Here is a 20,000-nt window from a genome sequence, read left to right on the forward strand (position 1 = left end):
TGTCTCTCTCTCTCTCTCTTGTCTCTCTCTCTCTCTCTCTCTACCCTGTGTCTCTCTCTCTCTCTCTGTGTCTCTCTCTCTCTCTGTCTCTCTCTCTCTCTCTCTGGTGTGTTCTCTCTCTCTCTCTCTATCTCCTCTCTCTCGCTCCTCTCTCTCTCCTCTATCTCTCTCTCTCTCTCTCTGTGTGTCTCTCTCTCTCGCTCTCTCTCTGTGTGTCTCTCCTCTCTCTCTCTCTCTCTCTCCTGTGTGCTCTCCTCTCTCTCTCTCTCTCCTCTGTCTGTACTCTCTCTCTCTCTCTCTCTCTATCTGTGTCTCTCTCTCTCATCTCTCTCTGTGTGTCTCTCTCTCCTCTCTCCTATCTCTCCCCTCCTCTCTCTCCCCTCTCTCTATATACCTCTCTCTATCTCTCTCATCTCTATCTCCCCCCCTCTCTCCATCTCTATCCCCCCACCTCTATACCTCTATCCCTCTCTCTCTCTATTATCTATATCTCATATCTCCCTATATATCTACATACACCCCTATATTCCATATATATATATCACCCCTCTATCTATATCTATATCTCTCACCCCTCTCTATATATATATTCCTACCCACCTATATATCTCTCTTATATATGTGTCTGTCTCTCTCTCTCTTATCTATCTATATATGTCCTCTATGTATCTATATCTCTATCTACTATATATATATTCTGTGTATATATATGCGTCTATCTATCTATATATCTCCCCTCTATATACACATATCTAATATATATCTATATATATATATATATATATATGTGGTATATCTATGAGTATATATATATATATATATATAACACTCATATATATACACATATATATATAATATTATATATTAGATATAGTGTATATATATGAGTTGTATATATATAATATATAGATATATATATATAGAATATAGCCTCATATATATTACACACTATATATATATATATATCTATATATATTCTATATCTATACACCCTATATATCTAGATATCTACTATCTATCTATCTCTCTTCTCTCAGATCTCTCTCTCTCATTTCTCTATCATCTCTCTCTATCTCCTCTATCCTCCTTTACGCTATCTCTCTATCTCTGTGTGTGTAATCTCTCTGTGTGTCTTCTCTCTATGTGGTAGTGTCTCTCTCTCTCTCTGTGTCTCTCTCTCCTCTATGTGTCTCTCTCCTCTCTCTGTGTCTCTCTCTTCTGTGTGTAGCTCTCTCTCTCTCTCTCTCCTCTCTCCTCTCTCTCTTCTCTATCTTCATATTCTCTCTCTGTGTGTCTCTCTCTCTTTGTGTGTTCTCTCCTCTGTGTGTCTCTCTTTGTGTCTCTCTCTCTCTGTGTCTCTCTCTCTCTCTGTCTTCTCTCTCTCTCTCTCTCTCATCTTTCTACTTCTTTGTGTCTCTCTCTCCCCTACTCTTGTGTCATATCTCTCTACACATAATCTGTGTATCTCTCTAGTCCCATCTATATGTCTCATTATCTTGTGTGCTCTCTCTTCTATGTGTATATTCGTGTGTTGTATCTATTCTATATCTGTGTTCTCTCTTCTATATCTCTCTCTCTCTCTGTGTCCTCTTGTGTGTTCTCTTCTTGTCTTCCCCTCCTTCTCTTGTCACATCTTCACTATGTTTTCCTGCCATTATCCCATTATATGTTTTGAATCGAGAATTGATGTTTTAAATAGAATTGTGACCCCAGGAATCCAAATTGTATCATGACGTACCAAAAGTTTGATTCCCCTAGTGGTTTTGTACAGTTATTTATGTTGATATCCAGTGTGCAGGGTTTATATTAGACATTTATGGATAATATATACATCTTAAAGGTGCAATGTGTAAGATGGCAATAATTTTAGTTGTGTATGAACTGTGAAATAACAGTACAGCTGTGCTGAGGGCTTTAATGAAGTCAATAATAATATACATACAGCCATGGTCTGTGTGTTTTACAGTTGGCTTATTAAATTAAATTCAAAGTGGCAGAAACGGGAAAAAAAGGACTTTCACCCTTGCTCGTCCTCTTCGCCGCGGGGAGTAGACGTTGGTGGTTCTGTTAGCAGCTAACTCGAATGTACCGACTCACTGTGACTCACTGTGACTCCCGGTGCTGGGGTGAGCCGCCACAGCCGCTAACTGAAGCTGCTTCCTTTTTCTGCCAACAGTAATAAGGCGGACAAGGCGAGGGTGCAGGGCGTTTTCTCGTTTCTGCCTCTTTGGCTGGGTATCACACGTTGCACCTTTTTAAAGCACAGTGTATGTAAATACATAATTAAGAAAGTGTAAGTATGTGAATGTTTTAGTGTAAAATAGTTTAACATTAATGATCACATTTTGTTTGCAAATAATTGCTCCACTTGGTATACAACAGTCAACCTGTTGGAAGCTATTGTTAGACAATACAAGAAGAAACATCAAATGACTGAGAAATATGACATTTAAATATTACCCTTCAGTACTCTCAGTATGAAGCCAGTTGAAATCATCTCCCTCCTTCACTGGTCGTCACATTGTTGTGTGTAATGTGTATGACCAAATGTTACTGGCATTGCACTAGACTGACTTCAATTCTCTGAAGGGGCATCACCGAAGAGATACCTTCATTTTAACAGTCATGGGCTTCAAATAACTATTAGGTTTGGTATCAGCAGAATGTTTGTAGTTATTTTGCTAGTGACACACCGACAGAGTTATTACCTCACTCTGCAGTCCATGTATCACGTTTTGAATAAAGTTGCTTCTTTTTAATGCCATTTACACTGTGGACACAAGTTCAGTGTCATGTGCAATTATCTTGTGTGTCTGTGGTGCAGTAACATCAGGCATTTACTGTCTTTATACTGTGCAGGAGGAGGTGGAGCCAGATGTGGTGCTGGTGAAGGTAGAGGACGTGGAGCCAGTGACAGGGACGGGCCTCAGCATACAAGAGGGTGAGTGGACACAGCCACCTCTCAGTTGAAGTAGTGATTACACTATGAGGCATTGATTAGCATTCTTCTGACGTCAGCCTGTTTCATCTGCTGACCCTCCATACAACACAAAGTGCATATGCAGGTATATATGTCTCTTACCAGCACGGCCACTTCAAAGTAAATTAAACTGGAACTGCAACATTTGCACAGTATTAGTAATAAGATGAGAGTCCCACTCTTTTGTTCATGCTTAGAGAAATAACAAAATAAAACTCTCACACACTGAAGGATGGACACGTGCCAAATGCCTCTTTCTCATTTACTGGCAGCAGATTAAAAACATAAAGAAACTATTTCTCAGCAGTTGTTTTAAAAAATACTGAAGCAGCTGTTGTCCTTCTCTTTGTACCCAGGGCTGGTGGAGTCGAGCACCGATGACTACAGAGCAATTCTGCCATTTGATGAAATCACACAAACCACCAATCAGCTGTCTGAACTGCAGGATTCTGGGCAGGGCTTCTCAGAGGTCAGCTATGGGCATTCTTCGCTGTGGACTAATGGGGGGGATAGTTATTGTCATGATGACAGCCTCCCGGGGCCGTCCTCCCACTGCGCCCCCCTCTCTTACCTGTCCACCACACTCATGGGAGCAGAGCCTGGCAGCTCTGGGGGGGGATTGGCTGTTGAGAATTCAGCAGGAAAGGGGTTGGCTATCAAAAGTTCTAGAGGCTTCCACACCTCTGTGTCCTTTCATCAGCAGACTCCTGTTATCGATCTGTCAGATGAGTCCAGCCCCATTCAGGTTTTAGTTCAGACACAGGGGCCCCAACAGTTCCTGGACCCAGGTCAAAGTCGGGGGCAGGGCAATTTAAGTGCTGATATGCAGCAGAAAATCCCAAGGAAGAGGGTTTGCATCTGTAGGTTCTGCAGTAAAGGGTTCAGCTCCCCGGCAAATTTAGAATCCCATCTCAGGACTCACACAGGAGAGAGGCCGTACGGCTGCAGCATCTGTGGCAAAAAATTCTCTCAGTTTTGGAACCTGAAGATCCACAGGAACATCCACACCGGGGAGAGACCGTACCAGTGCTCACTCTGCCCCGAGAGGTTCTCTGACCCTAGCAACCTGAAAAAACACCAAAAGAGACACCACCCAAAAACATAGGCAATGCAGTCAGAGACAGCTTAGTGAAAGACCTAACCATACTCTGTTATCACGTTATTAAGACAAATAACAAGCCTTACATTTCAAAATCAAATCACTATTGAAATGTATACAGAAATATACCACATCTAGCTACTTACATATGCTACTGGGAATGTATCTTCTTACCCCAGACGTCAGTCATAACTTAAAGGACATCCATCTTTTAACAGTTCCAAACAACGTAAATATTTCTATATTTCTCCAAATTACTGTAAATTCTCAAATCAAAAAATGCTATTTAAATAGTGTCACATAATAGTGAGAACATCTTAAAGAAACGGTTCACCCCAAAATCAAAAATAAAGTTTTTACCTCTTACCCTCAGTGCAATTTATTAATCTAGATAGTTTTGGTGTGAGCTGCCCAGTGTTGGAGATATCAGTCAGAGAGATGTCCACCTTCTCTCAAATATAATGGATCTAGATTATACTTCACTTGTGGTGCTCAGATTACCAAATTACACAATGCATTTGAAAAACTCAACAGCCATGTCTCTTTCCAGAAATAATGACCTGGTTACTAAAGACCTTGTTTCATGGCCAGTTTCATGAAGGAACTATTTCCTTTCTACCATATCACCGCGCAGAAGGAAGCATCCATCTACTCATGGAGGAGAGCTAGCTAACGTGACAGCTCAGCCGAGGAGGAATTATGTTTACTGTTTACATCTCATCCATTAATAGATGCACTTTTCCTTCTGAGTGGTGATACGGTCGATGGGTGTAGTTCGGTAGAAAGAAAATAGTTCATATATGAAACTACTCACAACAAGGTCTTGGGTAACTGGGTCATTTTATGGTAAAAATGTATAGAGGGATGGAATTCCCTGTAGGCTAAATAAATGGCTCACATGGTAAATTTAGTATAGTATCCACAGCACTAAGGCTGCATTCACACCAAATCAGGTGGTGCGGCAATACGTAAGTCCTCCCATTCACTTGAGTGGGGAGAGTGCATTTTGGCTGCGGCAGTTGGCGCAACAGGAGATACCACGAAAAACCTTGTCGGCCTGCAGCAGAGAAGTAGAGACAGACTCTTTTGGAGTAACGCTGCCGACGCCGTGGTGGCCAATCGCGTGACCAGCAAGTCAGTGAGAGTACAGTAAACATCCCTGCCTCTTGCTGCCATGAGAGGGGGCCGAAAACAACTTCGGTACAACAGTCATGTCACACACACCACTTTACTGAGAGCACTTTCTCTTTATTCAAACAAGACTGTTTTTATAGTTATTGATTCCTGGTTGCTTCTACTACACCATCTTTTTAAACGCTGTTTACTACCGTCTATGAAACTCATCACCTCCTGGACAGATGTTAAACCATGAGAAGGCTTTTACTGTGAAACATCTTAGGTGTCATTGACAGTATTCAAAATACTCTGCCAAAGTGGAAGCAATTGGAAATAGCTAGTGAATAAAACAGTGTTTGTGTTAAAAAGGCAAACAGCAGGGTGTTGAGTATGACATGACCCTGTTGATGTATATGATTGGATAGGTGAGGTTACGTAGGCCTGGATCTCTCTGTGGAGGTACATGAGGGCGTGGTCCATTATTTGAGAATTTACAGTAGTTCAAGGGTTTCAGGGCCAGGGCTGTATTTGATCTATTGGGTTGTTGTTATAGATACACATCTACATTACAAGCTAAACAACTCAGTCATGAAGACAAGATGAGACATGTTAGACAGTGCAGGACAGAAGGGTGCGTTGGAGAAATGTTAAATCACTAATATTTTCTGCATTTTTATTGTATTTTATTCATGTTCTTCCGTTTTCTCTGGAAATGCATTCAGTTTGTCTTAATATTACGGCACCTCTGATACATAGTTTTCCTTTGTTTTATCTACAAGAATAATTATCTTGTGTAATTTTAAAGTGTAACTATTATGTAAATACAAGCTATTGTAGCATAAACATATACTGTAAATGTAACAGTAGCCTTTTCTATTGTGTCACAATTTTGTAAAATTCTGCTTAATGTCCAGTTTGTGATGTAAATCATTAAAACTTTATAAAAATTCAACATGCGCATTTTGTTTTTTTTAATTCTAAATCATACATTACAAAATTGTGACACAATATTCTTATAAAGTATAACTCATACAGTCATTTTTTGTAAAATAACCATATGTAGAGATGACCTTTAAGGTCTATACGCCTCCATGTAGAATTATACTGGACCACTAAGGAGGGATTTGAAGCACTATTGTAGTAGCAGTATTGTGGGATATAATGTTAGAGCCAACTAGGCTTTACATTTTCATTCTTATAAGTATCAATTTTCCAGCCATAATATGATATGTTGTGTTCTAATGCAAGATACTGTAGTTGGTGCCTGAGTTGCTAAATTGAAGGTGAGATGTGATCAAAAACAGCTCAAGGTTTTTTTCATTTGTGTCTGCGGTTGTTATTGCGTTTAAGAGGTGATGTCTGTCTGTGCAGATTAAATGTTAGTCATTCATTCATCAAGATTTCTCGAACATTTAAAAATCACTGACAGTGACATTAAAGGTGCAACATTCCATATTTAGAGCCTATCTATTGACAAAGTGTAGACGTTCCTCTTGTTTGGTTGCTGATGAGAGGCTCCAGTTTACACAGCAGTTTCAAGAACTGATCACCCTGCTTACACTGAGGTGGTATTATCCACAGTGAAAAACTAGTCTGTGATGCGAGTACAGTCAAGTAGAGCCGTACCATGTGCTGGAAACACAGCTTATGATCTAAGGCTCTCATCATGGAGGCGGCTGAGCCGGCAGCCAGCTGGGCTAACAGTGTCTTACACTCTGCTCAGTAAGCCATAACTACATATCAATGAGGGTGATTAACAGCAGCAAAACTATTTTCTGCAAAAGGGTGTTTATTAACTTGTACGATTAAAACAAATATAATTTAATTTTCAAGTTCTTTATTCTTATTATGTGCGCAACAATTATAGAGAAGCAGCCGTTTGGCAATGAGAATCTTAGGCCTTAGGCACCCTCCAACAATGCTCATTTTTGCCTTGTTAAGTTTCCTTAAAGGAATAATTCACCCAAAAACAATATAAATTGTAAGTAGTACTCACCTCCCGAGGCTCTCTATGCTCCCAGACAAAGTCTTCCATCAAATGGCGTTAAGGATAGCGGAATGGTAAAAATATGAAAGCATATCAGTTCCCAGTAACCTCAAACTGTTAACCTGTTCCAGCGCAGCTCCACTGAAGAAGACAGAGGTGTGCTCTCGCCTTTTTTTTCTTAAAATCAACAATTAGCTGGTTATTCTCTGCAAGATTGTTAATTTCCTCATGATATGAGGCTGACACACAGCTGTGGTTGGCTTTGGTATTCAGCAGTAGAGGGAAGACGGTGAGGCTGCCATTCCGAAAACAATGTGGTCTATTTGTGAGAAAGCCAATATTCAGTAGCAGATATTCCAGTACTCCAGCCCAGGGTGCTAAATTAAATTTGTTTCATGGGGGGAGATTGTGTGGAATGCTGAGCTGAAATCAACAAACAGCATTCTGATGACGGTGTTTCCAGATGTGTGAGGGCTGAGTGGAGGGAAGTGGAGATGGCATCTCTGGATCTGTTGGCTCTGGATATGAACTGGTGAAGGTCCAGGCCGGGATGTTGTTTTTGATGTGCTGGAGAACCAGTTTCTAAACTTCATGTTCACTTCATCTGAATGTTGATGGTTGCTTAGATTAGACACTTTTTAGATACAGGGACGATGGTGGCTGTGTTGAAGCATGTGGGAACACTCTCCTGTGGAAGTAATATGTTATAAATATCAGAATCGGAATTTGGTTTATTGCCAAGTAGATTTACACATACCTGGAATTTGCTTTGGTGTATAATAGTGCTTACATAAACCCAGTAGATGTAAAATAAGAGTAAATATAGAAACATAACAACTATTGTAAAATATAATAATTCATGAGCTTCTTTAACAATAAAATTATAATTATTAGAGACAAAATGAATCACCTCCTGCCCTCAACCGACTTATGTTCAACGACTGGAACCTTAAATACAGCTGTAACTCCTGAAATATATGAACTGCTTTTCTCCGATCGACCGCCGACTAATTTCAACAATCTCATCGTCTAAGCCATCAACCTGTCCATTGGACCCGATTCCAACGAAGCTGTTTAAAGAAATTTTACCCTTAATTAACACCTCGTTATTAAATATGATCAACCTGTCTCTATTATCTGGCTACGTACCACAATCCTTTAAAGTAGCTGTAATAAAACCTACTATAGGCCGACTTGTCTCTGTTCTTGTCTTGTTAGACCTCAGTGCTGCTTTCGACACTATTGATCAGGACATTCTACTACAGAGACTGGAACATTATATTTGCACCGCGCTAAACTGGTTTAAGTCCTATTTATCTGAGCGATCTGTTAACGATAAATCCTCCATGCCAGCTAAAGTCAGTCTAGGAGTCCCGCAAGGTTCTGTATTGGACCTATTCTATTCACCTTATATATGCTTCCTTTAGGCAATATTATGAGGAACCACTCTATAAACTTTCATTGTTATCTTTTTCTTATACGATCACATCATCATTTCTGTCACATGGTTTTTAACATTTTAATTGTTGGGTTTCTTTTAGGAAGTTTTTCCTTGTGCGATGCAAGGGTCTAAGGACAGAGGGTGTCGTATCCTGTACAGTCTGTAAAGCACACTGAGACAAATGTGCAACATCTGCAGCACCAATATCCGTAATGACATCGACTAGCTGGTTAAGGCCCTGTCACACATCCGTATGGCGGAAACATATATGAAAAATCGGAAAAGTGAACGTTTACAGATACGCATGTCTAACCTATTGATATCGTATCACTTACTTATACAAAACGTATCAGACCCAACGAATGCATAACGTATACAAAATATGGCGTATACAAAATATCGGCAATACGCTGGTGTACGTTGTTGAACGCTGAGTCTTTGAAAATGTTTTGAGCGTGTTCAAAGTTTTCGGACGTACCCAACGTGTGCTTCATAAGTTATGCAGACATTACACATAAGTTACGTTACGTTAGACATATGTGAATACGTGAATACTGAATACCTACGTGACTACGTTAGAGGTACGTTAGATATAGGCTACGTCGGCTGACGGTGAACCCTACAGCCAATTTATTGATAACGAGTGGATACCCTATTCCTACCCGATGTTAACATTATCCCTGACGGAGGAGTAACTTATTAAACGTGTTTCTACAGTACAGATAGCGTTCAGCTAGCGTTTTGGGAGCTTATTGTGGTTTGAATATAGTATATAGGGTCCCTGTGAGTAGCTCATCCTCACTTCTTCACAGGACGTCTTGATGAATACATCAAGAGAACATTCTAGCCGTTCTCCAGCATGATGTGAACCAGATGGCACTTTTCCAGCTCCGTTGGCCAGACGCTCTGATACGTGTTGTATAAGTAAGTGATACGCTATCAATAGGTTAGACATGCGTATAATAATTTGTTATGTATATGTCAGCTACAACACCGCTGTGGAAAAGTTGGACGTATTTGTACTCTGACACATTTTGAGCTAATTTTCATATACGCCGGAATACGTTTCTGCCATACGGAGCTGTGTGACGGGGCCTTCAGTTCATTCATTGTTGAGTAATGATTTCATTGTCTTTGTGATTCCTACATCATCAACACCTGTGATGTCACTGATGATGTATAATAATGTGATTCTCCTGGTGGCAGCATCTCTGAACATATGGCAATCAAAACAGTCCTGTCGCGCAGTTGTAGCTTCATCAGTCCACACTTAAACAATTTCTTCTGAATTTCAATAAGCTGGTAGTAAGTAGGCAGGGAAACGTGATCTGGTTGTCCAAAGTGGGGTGGGAGTGGGGGCTCTGTAGATTCCAGGAATGTTCCTGTTAACATTGTATTGTTTCCCCTGGTGGCGGTGTGGTCATGCTCGTGCAATACCTTGATCCAGGATGTTGTTGTGGAGCAATGTCTTTGTGAAGATCTGGGCACAACAGCCTCTGATCTCTCGTTCCTGGGTTAGTCTTTTATTTTCCTGCGACTACACATTAGCCAGGACTTGGATGGGTAGTGGAGTAGACTAAGGTCCAAGCTGGGTTAGCTCAGTTAGTTCCAGCATGTAACTCCTTAAATCACCACTTGTCATTTGAACTTTTATGTTTGTGTATGGCATAGACAAACAAAATACATGTTTATTAGTAAAATCTACCAGTGTTGGCAGGTGTATTTGTTGTTGTTACAAAGGCTGGCTGCTCTCCCCTGCATCCAGTCTTTGTGCTAAGCTAAGCTAATCACCTCCAATATGTCACTCATCTGAGTCTACTCTTTTAGGGTAAACAGCTGAGTTGGCACAAGGCAATCTAATGCTACATTAATGCTACATGGTATTTTCACATGCACATATTTGAGTGATGGACTGACCAAACCATCTCCGAAGTTAACTTCACCTCCAGCTCTGTACTTAACGCACAGACAGTGGTAGTGGTATCTACTTTCTCCTCTAAATATCTGCAAGAAAGTGAAGATACATATTTCACAAAATGTCCATCTATTTGTTTGGATCTCCAGTCCTGTACCCTGATACAGTGTAAGTAATTAACACGTGGTCTTATTGTTACCTCTCTTCTGCTCACGCTCCCCGCTCTTTCTCCTCCCCAGTCTGCAGCACCTCAGTTGACACCAGACCCCAGCAGTGTAGATGCAGTCCAGCTGAGGGTACCAGACACCAAATCACCCGCCAACCCCAAAACACAACAACAGCAGAGATCCAGCAACAAAAACCCTCTCAGCTCTGAATACTCTATGTTTGAACTGGAGACATTCTTTACCCGCTGGGCGCCTGATAATGATTCTGTATCAGCCTGCAGTGGCTCTTCATGTCTTTTCACCACTGATGACTCAGCAGAGTGTGACAAGGATGGAGTTATTATTGTAGAGACTGAAACACAACATCCACCTGTGCCACCACAAGGCTCAGTTTCCTTAGCGGTGAAGATGAGTGGAGGGCAGAGTTTCTCGTCTGTTCAGATCCAGCCGTCTGTGTCACAAGGTAAGACTCCTCTCCTTTGTTAAGGCTCATTGTCTTGCTGTCTTTGTGCTTCTTGTTTTTTTGTTGTGCAGAAATAGTCATATAAGGCACTGATAACTGTTACAACAGGTTTTGCCCCTCTCAGGTGATCTCAATTCCTCATCAGGGCTTGGAGAAAAAAAACTTGGGAGCGCTGCAGCACGACCCAGTTGAGCGTGTTGGTGGGTCTCTACGAGACGTAGTGGTTGGTTTGTTGGCTGCCTTTTGGAGAGTGTATGTTAGTTTCTGGGTTGAGGTGTTTGACTTGTCTTTGGCTTCTTGGCTGGTTGTGTTATTTTCTGTTTAGAATTTGTTTAGTAAGCTTTTGTTGTTAATAAATTACTATTTTGACCATACATTTTCTCTCTCTCTTCCAAGTCCATGGGTTGTTTTATTGTTACTCCCCTCGTCCCCTGGTTGAGAAAGAGTTTTCCTGTTGTTGTTGTTGTGAGGACATTTCGGTCAAAAATGCTAAAACACCAAAAGAGTAATAAAGTGAAACCACTTCACTTCCTCAGATGATGAGAGTACATGAAGGCTTTCTCTTAGTTATTGCAGCCAACAACAGAACAAGTGGCGTGCTTTGCTCGGACTGTGTTAGCAGGTCTGCGGAAATCACAATTGTGGACAGGAGGGATTCAGCAGCTTCTCTGTAGGCGGGACGTCACCTAGCTGAAGGTGGTTCTACTGATCCCCAGGAACCTGAATATAGCATACGAATCCCCTTTTTATGTCAGGAGGGGAGACAAATCTGATTCTCTCTTTTTTTACACAGGTTTTCTAATGTATTGAGCTGGAGGAAAAGAGAGGATTGTCTTTTCTGAAACTTTGGGGGTGTCTAGACACAACATATTTAGCAATGAAAAAGTGCATTTTGCATAATATGTGACTTAAAAATAAATATGCTGGTCATGCGCTGTAGTGTGGGAAGACCAAGCTCTTCCACAGGTTTACAGTAATGAACACTGTTTGCTTGTGCAATGGACAGACAACATAAACTATAATAATAAGTCACTGATATTGTGCGTTTGATTGATTTTACTTTTTCCTGTGACTTTAGTTTTTACTCTGTATCGGAAGCAACATTAAATGTAATAAAGTACCATACTTGTGATAAAAATGACAAGTACAAGTAACATTATCGATTTATAATAATAATAATAAAAAAAATTTTTAAAGAGCACTTTTAAAAGGTACTCAAAGATGCTTTACAGGTACATATAACATTAGATTTATAAAAAAAAAAAAGTGTTACAATAACAAGAGTAAATGTAATGTGTTACTTCCACCCCTGGTCTTTAAGGCAGAAAGTAAATACAAATAAAAGATACTTTTAAGACAACAGTGATAACAGCATGCAACCTGTTTGGGTACTCTTCTGGTACAAGAGTTGATGCTGAGATGTGTTTTGCTGCATTAGGGCATTTTGGATGTGAGCTATTGTGCTGAGCTTCATGACAGTAAAGAGCACTGTCAGAACAGGTTTGAAAAAGTGAGCTCATTATAGAGAAATGTCTGTCACCAATTATAAATATTGTAAACATATAGAGAGCAGGTGATTTGTGTGATTTGAATGGCTGGTTATGGAGATTATGCTTCGCTGAACGTGCCAGAGGAAAAATAAAAAAAGACACATGTCTTGATGTGAATAATGATGGATTGAGGTGATGTCCTAGTGGTACACCTTCCAAACAAAACACTAGAAGGTCGGCCACCATTGTACCCCTGAGCAAGGTACTTAACCCTGAGTTTCTCCAGGGAGACTGTCCCTGTAGTCAGTTCAATGTAAGTCGCTCTGGATAAGAGCGTCTGCTAAATGACCTGTAATATGCATCTCTCTAAGTGTGTGTGGATTGATACAGTTGATCAAAGGGAAGTGTTCTGTGAGTGACGGGTAAACATGTTTCAATAAACACTTGTTTGTTTGTCCTCTTAGACACATGATGCTGTGTTGCCAAAGCGTCATGGAAACTGTAACTGTTGAAGGATAACAAAACAGATAGTGACAGTGGACAGAAAAGTCATTCAGAGAAAACGATGTAATGAATGTGAGCTGACTCTTTGTTTTTTCTGCTCCCAGCCTCGTCAGCAGAGACTTCTGTGTCCCTACCTCTGAGGATGAAGGCTCCATTTTCCCAGCCACCATGGAGCAGAAAATCAGTCATGAGAAGAAGTGCACAGTCTCAGCTGTTGCAGCGGCATCGTGACAGCAACAGGATCTCTCAGCAACAGCACATCATTCCCTCTGCACAGACCACACTGTCGCTCACCACAGCTGCTGTCAGTAACACTCACAGTGGTGATAATACAAATATATCTTGTATCAGCTCAACCAGTAGGACTATGAGCTCCACAGTAACTCCATCTATCAGGGGATCCACAGCAGCGTTGGCCAGCTTTGAGGTGGCCATCGCTGCACAGCATCGAGCCAGCCTTCTGGCTCACCACAATAAAAGCCAGGCTGCCAGTATTGTGCCCATCGACTGCCGCAAGAAGAGCTACATATGTCGAGCCTGCGGCAAGGCTTTCTCCGGCCTATCCAATCTGGAGGCCCATGAAAGAGTCCACACGGGGGAGAAGCCTTTCTGCTGTGACACCTGCGGGAAACGCTTCTCAGAAGCCGGGAACCTGAAGAAGCACCAGAGAGTTCACACTGGGGAGAAACCCTTCAGCTGTGGACAGTGTGGGAATAGGTTCGCTTGGATCTGCAACCTGAGGACACACCAGCAATCTGCCACAGGCTGCGGACCACAGGCCAGGGGAGGGCTATGACTGGGCTGATCCCAAAGTAGACTTTATTGTTGCTATATTACTATTTAAGAGAAATAGCAATGTGCCTATGTATGTGTGAATAAAACAATCGTAGCATTAACAAAGTGTGAAATAGTTACCATATTTACTTATTCTGTCTTTCATACTTTCCAGATGTTTTGTGTCTTTGATATATGATGAAACACTGTACGAATATTAGCTTTCTGTTCGGTTTGAAGTGCAGATTGATTTGAAAGTCAGCGCTACAATACCACGCAACAATTAGCTGACTTATACAACATAAAAATCAGACATGTTAACTGTTTTATTTTCAAGTGTCTGCAAGTTGATCTTTAAAGAAAGCACAATAAAAATTCAGTAGACTATGACATACTTTGGGAAGTTGTTGGAACTGATATCATTTATACTTGACTTAAAATGGGCTTCAATGTTGTGTGGTTTTCCTTTAACTTGTTCTCAATAATAGCCATTGGCAGCTATGTATTTCCTCCTCCCTCTGTCCAGTCAGAATCTCTATCCTATGATATTTCTCAACCTACAGATTCAATGACGCATGCCATTTCCCCTCTCAACAACTACCTAGAAGTCATTAATTATTTCCATCCCTTTTAATCCCATGTACTCATCCCCATTCCTGTTATCTCAAGAATATCTGCTAGGGGAAAAGAAGTCCACTCTCCTTGCTCTGTTAACGCTTGTAATCTTAGCCTTATCCCCGGTCTGTACTAGAGCCCATTGAGAGGGTACTGAAGCGTGAACTACTCAATGTTAGGTCGCTAACCAACAAATACTTTTTTAATTAAATGGCCTACGAAATGATATTTCGTCAGTGTTATTGGCCTTGGTATATGATAGAGGTTGCATATCTATTGTGAAATGTGCTATATATATTTTTTTAATATTGATGTATTCGTAATAAATCACGATCATAACAGCATAAAAATGACTTCCGCTAACAACAATCGATCGCTGCGCCGAGAGCATCCACTTCGGCAATGTTCGGGCGATGACGTCACAAGTAGAATACAGCCGCCGCCAGTGTTCATCTGCGTTACAGCCGCCGCCAGTGTTCGTCTGTGTTACAGCCGCCGCCAGTGTTCGTCTGTGTTGAAGCGTCCAGCAAAGACTGCTGTCAATTATTACGAGAAAGAATGGACAACAATCGATCGTCAAGGATAATTGTGAAGCGATGTGTTGTACGGGGATGTGGGGCCGTCTCCAAATCTTGCTTTCTGTGGCAGGTCCGTTGCCGACGATTTGTGGGCAGCACTTTGAGAGATCGTGTTTCGAACAAACTGCTCGCCAAGGAAATGAGTTTGGTAAATGTTAAGATTAAATGTTAAAAAAGTCCTTTGGGAGGCAATAGGTATAGTTTAATATTAACTTCAAGACTTATGGGAAGCCTAGCTTAGAAGCTAGTGTTATTGTAACGGAGAACAAATCAATATGGGATGTGAATTACGTGAGGAATGATGATGATCTCTCATAGTCCCACTTCTGTACTTCATCTCCGATTGAACAAGCATAGAAATAGTTTAATGTTAAATATTAAAGACTGAGTTGTGGGAGACTAAATTAATATAAATGTGAATTACGTGAGACCCAATGACGGTTAATCTCATAGTCTCAATAATTGTATCTCATCTCCTTTTGGAAAACATAGTGGTACAATAAGAATGTTACGGATACTAATGTGTTGTTGTCGTGAGAAAGTGTACATTTCTCACAGCAGTATGTGTGGGTCTTTTAAAAAAGTGAGGAGAGTCTATTTTGAGTAGACTGAAAGCCTAGGTGCCGCGATAGGCTAAGCTAGCGCTGATATTTAGCTAATGCATTTGAGTCTGTAGCTCCGGTGAAAAAAGTACAAACTGACTGGTGGACGATTGTTAGATAAAGGGGAACCGTGGAGTGGGTGTGATGTTTTAAGTTGGAAAAACGTGAAATAAGGAGACGTTTTTGTGAAAGGCCTCATAGACTAGAAACCAGTCGTATATATGCATTCACGCACACTATCATAGAGCCAATTAAAAGAGGCTGAATTGTAAAGTGTAGAAAACTGTCTCTTATTTTTTAGAGAAAACATGTTTCATAAGTGTGTGGATGACAGATATGTAGACTTTTTGTGTAATTCCGGAGCAGACAGAACTGATTAGAGCAGAACAGAGCTGCAAAATAAAACAATCTCAGTAAAATCAGCTAACGATAGAATACGTTCAGAAAAATGTTAAACATTAGCATCAGAACATATTAGAGAAGGTATCTGTTTAAACCAGAAGTGTCTGAGAGAATTAGATCAATAGTACCAAGAGCATCCATAGAGCAAATGTTTTAATAATAGATATAGCAAACGCATTCTTTTCCAGCCAAGTGGTAAAAGAAAGTCAGATTTAGTTTGCTTTCCAGTATGAGGGAAAGAAGTGTGACACAAGAATCCCATAAGAATATGGTGACCGCCTTGATATAATAAACTACAATTGTTCAAATCAATAGTAAAGGATTTGAGTTACAACATTTCACAATCAAGTAGAGCACTTGAAGAGGAGAGGAAGAACACTTAATTAGAAGCACCTAAACCAATAAGAGACAAATTATTTAATTTCTGTAGAAGCTGAGTGCCAAATGATGCACTATTAATTAATCCTCTGTCAAAACTGATTCCTGAAAACTCTATGTTAAGATAATATTATCTGATAAGATAATATGGAATGAAACAGCTGATGAATCATTTAAGAAAATAAAGAAAGTTTTGGTAAACTCATCTGTTTTAGAAATACCAGATTATAAGAAGCCTTTTATTTAAACAGCAGACTTTATGACATTAGTATTAACATAGAAACATGGAGATAAGAATAGACCAGTGGTTTACTACTCTTCAAAATTAGACCCAGTAGATAAGGCAATGCCTGACTGCACATAAGCAGTAATTGCAGCTTCAATGGCAGGTCAGGCCTCTGCATCAAGTGTTATTCAGGCCATTGACTTTAACAGTAACACATGCAGTGTCAGTTTTGTTGGTAGAGAGCAAAATCACCTGTAAGGCACCAGGCATGCAGTGGCTGTTTTGTTTTCACAACCACACCTAACTATAGAATAATGTACAACTTTGATCCATCTACATTATTACCAACAGCTGAAGACGGAGAACCACATGACTGAACGACAGAGACGGACAAGAAACTTCACCAAGACCAGACTTGACTGACATTCCCTAAGAGGAACCAGCGATAGAAATGTTTGTTAACAGATCATGTAAAGTAAACTAGATAATACAAATGTGACAAGATGTATGTAATGACACAGACCAACGTATTAAAAACAGAAGCTCCACCTAATCATCTGTCAGCATAGGAGCAGAACTGATAGCATTGACAAAGACATGCAGATTAAAGAAAGACAAAGTTGTAAATATCTACACAGACAGTAACTATGCATTTTCAACATTACATGTGTTTGCTCAACAGGGACAGAATAGAGGTATGGTAACATTGACTAACAAGCATATTAATCACACTCTAATAGAAGACTTATTGAAGGCAGTACAGCTACCAAAGTATATTGCTTTATATAAAAGCACAACACGTATGATAAGAACGGATCCAGTTTCAGTAGGCAACAATAGGTAAATGAGAAGACAAACACGCCAGAACACAAGACAGAGATATTGAAAGAGATGCAGAATGCAGCTACAAAGTAAGAAAAAGCAGTTTGGACTAAGAATAATTGTATACAAGACAGAGACTACTTTTAAAAGAATACTTGATCAGAGAAGACATTAGTGCTCCCAAGAAGCTTATACCAATGTGCGTGTGTATTGAGACATGGTGTTTCACCATGTCTCAAAAGGAGGGAGTATTATATTAATAGAGTATATTCATAGCATCTGACTTTAAGGCCAAATGCCGACTCCAGTATATCCGTTATAAGCACATCTGCATGGATTTTATTGAATTAAATAAATATGAAGGAAATAAATATAGTTTGACAATAATAGACATATATAAATTGGGTTGAAGTATTTTCAACACATATAGTAGACGCTATGACAGTAGCTAAAGTGTTTACAGCTAAATGAACTGTAAAGTAAGGTAATGTTAGTAAAGGATAATTATGAGCTTTATGTAAGAATTGCAGCCCAAAGTACTTGCACTGCAAAGACATAAAACATTAGACAGAATAAGAGCATTTACGGTACAATAATCACAGTGTTGATGTAAATAAGTGTGAAAGACAAATGGTATAAAATAGCATTGGAAATAATGCCAAGTTTCCCTATCTGTGCCGGGAAAACTATCAGAGCCATATTTTGAAATATACCACGATTTGGGATACCAGAAAGAATATTTCGTGATAATGAGACACATTTTTTAAATGATATCATCGAAGCATTACCAACAATGTTTGGTGTACAAGGAAAAGCTGGATGAAGTGCTTAGCACCAGTAATATTAAAAATGCACATTTTGCAAGAGGCTTATTGCCATTTGAGTTGATTTATATTCCATCCAGAAGTAGACCTAGAAGAAGAAATGTCATAACTGATAAAAAGAAAAGATATTAAGAAATTTGTTGTGTCACATACAGAGAACTCGAAGAGAGGAGTCCAGTGAAACCGGGAGATTGGTCTCCTAGAAGATGATCAAAAGGAAGGACTGGCATTCTCCAAGATGGGATGGACTGTTTCAAATCCTATTGACCCACAGCAGTCCGAGTTAAAGAGAGAGCATCCTGGAGATACCTGACACACTGTAAAATGGTAAATATATCACCCACTCCTAGGAGAGACTCCATAAAAGCAGAAACTGGACCTCTTCGTGGTGAAGTCTGACTACACAGGGAGGTGGTACCCATAGGGGTCTTGTCTCACCATCAGTGAAGATTCAACAACCCAAAGTTTTAGAAGGGGACTGTGAAACAGAGTCATCACAGGAGGGTGAGTATAGCCCTGTACACCTGAGACTCAGAAACAACCAGTCAACATAGTTAGATCGTCAGAATCAGATCATTATTCCATTATTCCTCACCATCGTTTCATCGCATCCCAGAGATTAGAGACTGTTTGTTTGAAGCAGCTGAGGTTTTATGAACAGGTCCACAAGGACACTTTAGGATAAAGGTAGAAAACAAGAAGACTGCAATCTCAAAGCAGTCAGTAGGAAAGGATATAAAGTTACTACAGTAAGAAATAGAGTAGGCATGGAGACAGGATATGTAGAAAATAAAATGTGGCTTGTGTCTTTAGACATGCTCCTAGCAGAAAATGGAGGTGTGTGTGCCATGTTTGCATCATCCTGTTGCACAATTATATCAAATAATACTGTTTCAAAGAAATCAGTTACCAGAGCCTTACTAATATTGACAACATTATATAAAGAATTAGCAGAGAATTCAGGAGTAGAGAATTAGTCTGGTGATGCTATGGAAAGATGGTTCGGGAAATGGAAAGTTCTCATGTCACTGGTATCTTCAGAATGAATAGCTATATTAATTTGTACATTATCTCCACTGTTTATTCTGATTCAGAAAGGTCACCATATGTGGATGTTGTTTTATACCATGAATTAGAAGCCTTATGACAAAATTGATTGATTCTACAATAACAAAACAAATGTACACAAGTACCAGCCCCTCCCCATAGATTTATGCAATTCGATAGAACTAGCCTGATGACACCACACAACAGAATTGCATTAGACATGTAAGCTGAAAAAGGGGTTGTCTGTAAATGGTTTGGATCTGTGTGTTTGGATCTTTGGAAGGACTCAATGATAGGCATATTAATACAGTGTGGATGCTGCTGCATCCTGTGAATCTGCATTCTTGGTAATAGACTGATCACCACTGCCCTAACCAAAGAATCAGGAGAATATGTGATGAGAGGGTGTGACTAAAAAAGTTACTGATGTAAAAACAAGCTCAAATTTTATAAAGTTTTATTTTTTGTTTTTGTTTTGTTCTATTTATTGTTTTATACACTAAATGAATTTCTATACTGAAATTGATTTTATACAGAAGCTGAATATTCTGCACGAAAGTGGATTTTTAT

General features: G+C 39.9%; 1 protein-coding gene across 1 annotated transcript in view; it reads left to right on the plus strand.

Annotated features, from left to right (window-relative positions):
• The window catches only part of LOC115009263 (fez family zinc finger protein erm), a 29,969-nt gene extending 15,237 nt beyond the window's left edge, over window positions 1-14,732 (plus strand). The window contains exons 6-9 of the mRNA XM_029433144.1: window positions 2,860-2,941; window positions 3,337-3,449; window positions 10,778-11,168; window positions 13,267-14,732. Of these exons, the coding sequence (XP_029289004.1) occupies window positions 2,860-2,941; window positions 3,337-3,449; window positions 10,778-11,168; window positions 13,267-13,958 (1,278 nt within the window). The 3' untranslated portion in view covers window positions 13,959-14,732. The remainder of the gene's footprint in view (window positions 1-2,859; window positions 2,942-3,336; window positions 3,450-10,777; window positions 11,169-13,266) is intronic.
• The last annotated feature ends 5,268 nt before the right edge of the window (window positions 14,733-20,000 follow it).

Source organism: Cottoperca gobio, chromosome 1 (genome assembly GCF_900634415.1).
Source record: "Cottoperca gobio chromosome 1, fCotGob3.1, whole genome shotgun sequence".
Classification (NCBI taxonomy): Eukaryota; Metazoa; Chordata; class Actinopteri; order Perciformes; family Bovichtidae; genus Cottoperca; species Cottoperca gobio.